This window comes from Choristoneura fumiferana, chromosome 10 (assembly GCF_025370935.1).
Source record: "Choristoneura fumiferana chromosome 10, NRCan_CFum_1, whole genome shotgun sequence".
Taxonomy (NCBI): Eukaryota; Metazoa; Arthropoda; class Insecta; order Lepidoptera; family Tortricidae; genus Choristoneura; species Choristoneura fumiferana.
In genome coordinates, this window is record NC_133481.1 from 16,150,704 (window position 1) to 16,159,925 (window position 9,222).

At 36.5% G+C, this 9,222-nt stretch overlaps 1 protein-coding gene across 1 annotated transcript; it reads left to right on the top strand.

Annotated features, from left to right (window-relative positions):
* The first annotated feature begins 971 nt into the window (after positions 1-971).
* Positions 972-8,723, top strand: LOC141432183 (cytochrome P450 6B1-like). The gene is made up of 2 exons (XM_074093665.1): positions 972-2,264; positions 8,227-8,723. Exons 1-2 carry the CDS (start codon positions 1,028-1,030, stop codon positions 8,391-8,393), a joined length of 1,404 nt encoding a protein of 467 aa, XP_073949766.1. The 5' UTR covers positions 972-1,027; the 3' UTR covers positions 8,394-8,723.
* Positions 8,724-9,222: the final 499 nt, after the last annotated feature.

Genomic DNA, 9,222 nt, shown 5'->3' on the forward strand with positions numbered 1-9,222 from the left:
GGGCCAAATATTTTGTTTTGCGCTTCCTTTTAGCGGCATAGGAGATTAAAACTTTTTGAGAGTTCGTTTGGCTTTGTATCAACAAGATACTAATAGGTACTATGCAAATTTGAAGACTGACGGACGGACGGACCGTGAGTGACAGTTATATGGTTCCCTTTAGGCCCTACCTAAAAAAAAATTACAAATTTGAGTCTAATGCTAATGACTTTCACTTCTCAAAAAAATGTCAAAGTACATATGGAAATACTATTTTTATTATTGCATATTATCAGATGTTTATCAAATTAAATATAATTGGTCATTTTATTGACACGATTAAGCCGAAACTTGCACTATACTCGTACACAAACATATTAACACCTAGGCTCTAACCACCTTATACTTAATAGAAAGCGTGATCTTTTAATGTTGCCAATTTTAATATTTGCCCACGTATTTAAATTTCCTTCTTCACAAACAAACTTAACATCTTTACCTACTTAATGCTACTAATATTAATATTGCGAAACCATGTCAGTGCGTGTGTTTGTAGCACTTTCACGCTAAAACCGTTGGACAAATTTGGATATGGTATGAAGAAAACTATAACATTTCACTAAGGTTATATTATTCTGTGCCAACATCCCCATGGGCTCTGGATGCATACATGTGAAGTCTAAAAATCTCAACCTATGAGTTTAGTCAATTGAAAATTTGCGGAAGCATTCTTCCTACAATGTCAAAGAAGAAGGTTTTAAAAATCGTCACGAGAATTCAGTTAAATTTTGTAATTTCAACCCAACTGCAATACCTAATGCTTTGCGCGAGCAAACTCGCATGCAAACGCTAGTTAGATATAAAGTTGATTCAATGAAAACGCGTGACGATACGTTTATGATTGTAACCTTAATACTTGCCGAGTTCATTAGCACGCAGCGAGAACCTTCAAAAGTCGTACGTTACATAGCCTGAGATGCCGTTACTTTGACCTACGTCAGCCAGCATCCACAGTTCCCAACGACGCTCCGCGCGGTGCTGACGCATAATGTTTTTCGAAAGTTTCCTACTTAATCTCGGCGTATTACTAATACTCATCGTCGCTCTATTATTTGACTATGCAACCAAATTCTTCAGCTACTGGTACATTCGACACATCTCTTACAAAACAGCAATACCATGCTTCGGAAGCGACTACCATCGAGTTCTAGGACTGAGAAACACCACTGACGAAGTCAAAAAACTTTACAACAAACACCCCAGCGATAGATTCTACGGCTGCGTCAAAAGTAGAATCCCAGACCTGATCGTCAAAGACCCGGATGTAATTGAAAAGATGTTGTGTACGGATTTTGCAAGTTTCCACTGCAGAGGACTTGGCCTCGACAAATCGCGGGATGTTTGTTTACGAAACAATTTGTTTTACGCTGAAGGCGAGAAATGGACTGTAATGCGAGAGGCTTTGGAATCACTGTTGAAGAGCATACCTTATGACATCGAAGACAGTTTACATGACTGTTTGTCAGGAATCAATGGAGATACGAACGTTCAACAGTTCTTGGCGGATATATTGGACGGAACTTTTGAGTTTTTACTTCTTAACAAGGATTTGTCTAGAAACGATCGAGCGGTTATACGAAATGCCAGATCTGTCGTTCAAAAGCCGACCTTAGCGGCTAAGTTTAAGACTTATTTGCAAAACATCTTTCCCTCTCTGTATTCATTATATGGCTTCACTACATTACCAGAGGAGGCGGTTAACAAAGAGGTACTCCAAAAATCAAATTTAATGAAGGAAGTCAAGAGAATACGATCCGAATTCCTATTGGACGTTAAAGAAAAACACAGCAAACGTAAAATTGACTCCGACATAGACTTTGCGTTTTCTATCCTCGCTTTGTTCATTACAGAGGGTTATATTCCTTGTCTTAACGTTCTGACAGCAATGTTCTTTGAATTAGCAAAACATCCTGAAATCCAAAAGAAAATCCGCTGCGGCAATGGTGAAAGCTGTGAAGCTTACTTAGACAAGGTTGTGAAGGAAACGTTGAGGCTGCATCCAGCGTACTCTGTTGTATCAAGAAGATGTGTCAAAATGTACAAGTTCCCTGATGAATTGCTTCTTGACAAGGGAGTGACTGTTACCATTCCTATTGAAGCTATCCACAGGGACATCAGATTCTATGAAAAACCTGAGGTGTTTAACCCTGATCGTTTTGATGACGGAAATAAAAGACATACTCACGCGTATTTGCCTTTTGGAGCGGGCCCAAGGAAATGTGTTGGTAAGCTTTGACATCGTCATTTTATAGCACAATAATCATAAGCAATACCTTACTAACCCCCGACATTGTCATTTTTTAACTTCGATATGTCAAAAACAGTTGATGAACTAATACACCATGCTACCAGTTGTTGTGTTGTTTGAGTCTAACAACTGGTAGCATGGTGTACGTTGTGTCACTCTGAAGATGAGCTCTGGTTGAGTTCGAACGTGTCAGTGTAGTGTGGTGGTGGTGATAGATGGGTTTGTGTGATTTGTGTGTGTTCTTACAGTGTGGAGGTGGAGGAACTGCATGAACACGCATATTTGCATAAGCTTAGCTATCGTAAGGTCGCGGGTGAGCAAGGAAATTCTTTTAGTTCATTGATATGGACCTCCGCAAAGTAACGCCTGATTCAATAAATTATTTAAAAACAGTTGAACTGATTTTAATGAAACATAAATAGGTAATAACTACTGCCAGGAAACTCGTTTTCAGGTAAAAAAACTGCATTTAATTCGATCCATCTGTTTGAAAGCTACGATACCACTGACAGACAGGTGGACATTCTTTATTTTGCATTGGAGGTTAAAAAATACTGATGCTACTGGCTTTATAAACTATCACTTCATTTTGACATAAAGAGCTTGCTATATCCATCATCATCATCATCTCATCCGTAGGACGTCCACTGTTGGACATAGCCCCCCCCCCGCATCCACCGTGCGGCGTGCCACCGTGAACCCGCAGCTTTAACCAGGTCATCCGTCCATCTTGTTCGTGGACGTCCTACGCTTGCTATATCCGATCATATTGAAAATAAATTTCGTTGAAACTATGTATTAATCATTACTTCTGTATTTTTTATTCATATTTTTTGTATACAGACGGGTACGGGGTAAAAAGGAGTAGATAATTAATTAATGATTGTTTCGAAGCGATCATTTCCGACAACGTTTAATTAAAACAAACTTGTATTTAAAAGAATTATCGAAATGTTTTCAGTTTCTGTTACAATAAAAATTTGGCCCGCTCTTTTTACAAAATTACCTACAACTGCATACATTTGAGGGCCAGATTTATTGCCGCTCAGTATATTTACAACGTAATGTGGAAGGCCACAATGTTATAACAACGCAATGCAAAAAAGCAATGCAATGATTGATATGCTTCTAGGTTATATTTTACATTTATCATAGGTGCTAATTAGTATTTTTAACTATCTCTTATAACGTTTTACGGAAAAATTTCAACTACTTGCGTACAATTTACCGCCAACAAACATGCACAAGCCTATCTTTCAAAATCGCTCATTAAAATTTACCGCAAGTTTCATTGTTAAGTAATTATATTCAAGCACACTAGGCAAGTAATACTCCTACACTTAGGTGATAATAATCTTCTATGGTGAGGCGTAATGAATGAGACATAGGTAAGTACCTAATGAAAAGATTGTTAAGAAATCTGTTCCTTTAAAATCCAAAAATGGCAGGTGCAGCTGGTAGGGCCTTGTGCAAGGTCCGCCCGGATTGCTACCACCATTTTGCTCGCTAATCCTGCCGTGAAGCAGCAGTGCTTGTACTGTTGTGTTTCGGTGTGGAGAGTAAGACAGCCGGTGAAACTACTGGCACTTGAGGTATCCCATCTTAGGCCTCTAGGTTGGCAACGCATCTGCAATACCCCTGGTGGCCAATTATTTAACCGTCTAAACTACAATTAATTATAATTTAATTAAACAAACAAACTTAGACAAAATAAAAATTACATAATCCTTAAAGTTATAACAAATTTTATGGCTAAGAAAATTATACATTAAAAATAATTTTAAAACTAAATTTTATATAGGTCATTGCTCTAACTTAGAAGAAAATAAAATTTAAGTTAAATAAAACCGAATCAGTACAACCACAACAAACGTACTAGAGCAAGCTAAACCGTCTATTAATAACGATGTCCTCATATAAAATTTCACCCCGTGTCAGTTCACTTCAAGGACGATTTTCGGGACAAAAACTTTCATGTTCTTTCCAGGGTCTTAAACTATCGCTACAGAAAATTTCATTTTAATCGGTGCAGCTGTTTAAGCGTGATGAGGTAACACAGAGACAAAAGGTTACTTTCGCATTTAAAAGACGACAAAATTTGGTAGTTGGGTCAATCAAAGTGTGTGTTTTTCTATCCCGTAAATCAGGAGAAATCAGTGATACACTTTCTTAGAAAAAAATTTGCAATATACCGGGTGTGGCCTGTAACACGAGCATAAAAAAAATTAAAACAACGATCGTCCTCGTCAAACTGAAAAACATTAATTCAGCTACTTTCAAATATAATGGAGTCTTTGAATTTTCCTTTTTCCATACAAATTAAATACTGCTATCAATGTACACAATCCTAGAGCCTAATTGACGTCGCCTGTCATGCTACAAATATCAAGCATTTTGCTTTACATTGCTTCTTCGAATAAAATTTAAAGTGTAACAAAAATTAAAAACTTATTTTTATTAGTCGCTGAACTAATGTTGTTCAGTTTGAGGAGTATGGTCTATGTTTTAATTATTTGCTCATGTTACAGGCCACACCCGGTATACTTATCATGCTTAGGAGATGAGCCATAAAGGAATTAGCTTAAAACTGTCACTACTTGTAACTTTTAGTGGATTTGTCCCCATAACATCATACTTCTAATAAGTAACTCGGGAGACATACCATGCATAAGCTACACTTAAAATTTCATTGACACAGTTGTCAAAAATCTTATTATTAAAAGTGTAAAATTTTTGAGACAATTTAAACATACCACATGACCAAAATGAGTATTTGCAATTATTATTTTCAAACTTGATACTTGTGCTCCTGTATACCGAATCACAGTTCCATGTGACTATGGATTGTCAACTCCGTGACTAATTACACTTGTTCTGGTTGTTTAACAGACCGACACGCCATCGATGCAACATGTATGCAATATGAATCCGTTAAATGGATTGGCTGGGGTTCACGAATTAGCCTTGCATAATGATAATGTCAGATGCGGGGCTGCTAATGAAGATAGGAACTTAAGTATGCATAAATAAGTCTTTAAATTATCTAATACCTTTACACGAGCAATTCTTGTGTACATGTATATATATGTATATTTATATTTCGGGGATCTCGGAAACGGCTCCAACGATTTTGATGATATTTGGTATGTGGGGGTTTTCGGGAATGACAAATCGATATCTAGCTTGGTCTTATCTCTGGGAAAACGCTTATTACCGATTTTTAGCTTGAGCAAAGCTCGGTCGCCCAGGTACTAAGTTATTAAATCAGGCATTACTTTGCGGAGGTCAATGTCAATGAACTTGTCTTATCTTGTACTTATATATTAGTACAAATCATAAAAACCTTTCTATAGCTAAATTTATTTTCATCACACTTGCTCGTCAATGACGCTATTCCATACCTGTATACTAAAAGACAATGGCCTCAATTGTTCCCGTGGGAAGTATGGATTTACGTGTACATTTCCTCCCCAAGGGAATTATGACTTTAGTTTTAAAAAGTTAGTAGGTACGTCATTTCAGACTTAAGAGGTTTCAAGTCAGCCAACGTTTTATTTACATTTTTAAAACATAACTATAACCTAATTTTGCACCATAAAATTTGCCACGCTTCATGAAACTGCGTTATTTTTATATTTTAAATTTATATCAAATTGTTTTGCAATAAATTAAGTAAATATTTAACTAAACACGGTTCTTAGTATAATCTATGGTTGACGGCTCGAAATAAGTGTCAATCAGAGGGGCTACCACGAAATTCAAAAATCGAAGTTCATATTGTTTTCCTGACGCTAATATTATTTAATACGAGAGTGAGAGGAACGGTACGATACTGAATTAAGCCATATTTTGTTCAGTTGTTTTCTTAGCGTCTTGCTTTTGTTGAGCTGTGAAGTGTTTGGTCACAAAATAATTTAAAATCACATATCAATCGCAATGTGATGAAAATCATTGTGTGTATCACGGGCCGTAAGGGGATTACAAACTCGGATCATTAAAAGCATTCTAATAGACTCTCGTTAGTAATCCCCTTCTTACGCCCCTTAATGCACAATGTACTATTTTTCCGATCCTTTGGTCTTTTCACTTTGGTGTTTTTTTTTTCTAATAAATCGTTCAAAGTTAACGGGAGAGGATTCCTTTGAGGGATATCCTTTGCACATCTCTTTCTCTTGTTATCTTTTGATTTCATGTGTTAGGATTACAATAAAATTTTATGTAGTAAAATAAAAAATATCCGAGGAAACTTTTTAAGAAATTACGGGACATTTTGATACTTAACATTCCAGTGGATTTTTGCCGTGACCTCCTTGAAACCTGTATAAAGATCATATAGAAAGTTTCTGAATCAATTTATTTATTTATTCTGAGACGAGGCCTGTGCCCAGCAGTGGGACGTATATAGGCTGGGATGATGATGATGATGATTTATGTAAGATTTTCTTTTTCAAATTTTAATATTCAGGTCAGTAAGTAAGTCTTTCCATAAAATTTTAAAGTTTCACTATGACAAAATGACTTTCATTCTTTTCACGTAGTAAATTTTAAACGAAAAATAGCTAATGAACATTCAAAACAACAAAATATCTTTTAAAATGTCAGTCAACATATTTAACGCGGAAACGCTGCCTGTCTCCTGGGAACTATGCCGTGGACTGATATTTTGTAAGATATTTTTTTGTTTTTGAATGTTCATTGGTTGTCTTAATTTTTTTTTACGACACTGCTCGAAAATGTGGCCATAGACAACCTAAATCCAATACACAAAAATGCCTATTTAATTTACATTTAACTGCTGACTTATTTATGGCTCGCAAAACACAACAACAATGTGACACATTATGGTAACAGGTCGTATCAAAATATGTGTTTCATAGTACGATATGACTTTTTGTAATATATTTTAGAATTTTATTTCCGGCGTGTTGAAACGACAATCGGACCAATGAAAAAAAATCGTCTGCTGCATGTGAAATTGAATTGACCAGTGAGAATGCGTCATTTAATACTTTTATGAGGTGTTCTTTTTCTTTAAACGCATAATATGAAATTTTAATATGAAAAAACGCAACATCATTAACTTTTTAAGCCTGCTGCCCACTGCGCTGGCTGAACAGCCAGGCTGCTTAGTGCGCGAGTATTCGTCTTTGTCATGCTCACTGTCCTGCCGCAGCCAAGCTGCTCAGTGCGCGAGTATACGTCCTCGTCATACTCGTCGTGCTGCCGCAGGTCGTACATGACGAGGATGACGTTTTTATTTTTTAATTAGTTTTGAGTACTGGCCACTAAGAACGGACTCGTTAAAAAAATAATCATGACACAAAAGAAAAACTAAAATCGGCGGGAGGCTTGACACTCTTTACCGGCCCGGATAATACCGACCCCGATTATTCTTGTACACGTCCAGCGTGTAAAAGAAAAAGCGGGTCGGTATTAAACCGGAACGGTAAAGAGTGTCACACGGCGGAAGCAACGCAATCTTTGGATTGTTATTGTTTGTTTTGTGACAAATGCTTTTATTTCCTCGCAGTGATCGTGAAAAGCAAAATGTTTAGTCTCGGCTAAAAGTGCAATGATGAACTCGTGTTATCGAAGGCCTCCCCTTAGGGTCGACCTTCAAACTAACTCGTTCATCTATTGCTTACTTTCCAGCCTCTACAACAATGTACTATTGTTCTTCCAAATTGATGATAGTTTGGGTCGTACTGTTAATATTAAAATTAACAATATTACGTGATAGATAGCCATTTATGTCGTCAAAATTTTCCATCACAGGCATCAACTCCATGTTTGCTAACATGACGTAATAAACAATACTCAAATATGAATAAGGACACCCATCGAATGCATAGAGGTTATGCTCCGGGTATTTTAGGCGTGCTTATCGCACACGCAGCCTTAATAAATGCTTAACAATAATTATCACTTTTCACTTACAGGTGAAGACCTATCTACGCGCATCATCAGAAGTATATCAAGACAAATTCTACTGAAGTATCAAGTTGAGCCATGCTCAAAGACGCCAAAACAACTTTCCAAAACGGATCATAACTTCGGTAGAGTAGTCGATAGAGACATTTGGTTGAAGTTTTCACCTATAAATTAAATTAAAATAAAGCCAGTTTTAAAATGGCATTTGGAATGACTAACTTACTTGGCAGTGGTTAAGAGTGCCGTATTAAAGTAGTCTCCAGTAGGTCATAAATACTGATGAGCAAAAATAAATAGTCATTTTGAATGGTGTTTCGGTTTGAAATGAGACCCTTATTTTTGCCGGTCCGTGTGATTTAATAATGTGTACCCTTACAGGGTGTTATGGACTGACCAATAAAACTGAAACACCTTTTATAACTACGTACATGACTTTACAACTTCTTTACAATGAATAAATGAATATGAATAAAAAAATGTTCCGGAAACTTCGGAACTATGAGTAATTTGCTTAAATTAAATATTTTGATTGATTTAATACTAAGCTTATCGTACCCTGTACTGACCGAACTTGATACTATATACGCCATTGTTTTTTTTTTACTTGCTATCCCTACTCGCAATGTTAGTTTGGTCATCGGTTATGGATTTTTATTGTTATTATTATTATTTTGAACCATTAAAACTACTTTCTGGGAAATTAGTGAGTATAAGAAGAACAAATGCCATTTTCCAGTAAATCCAAATTTCTTTTCCTTCTTCTTAAAATAGTGACGTAGTTTCTACTTCTTTTTCACTAATCAATGCTGGTGCTAGAATTTGTAAGCTGGAATTATAGAGCGCTGCTACGCATTTTCAGACCTGCGGCCTTATTAATATTGTCTAACGCATACGTTTTCATCACTTCTTTCTATCACACGGTATAGGATGAAGGTAGAGGGAGATGGTGACAGCTATTCGGGAGCACTCGTGCTTTAGACAATGCAGCCTTAGAGCCCTTAATC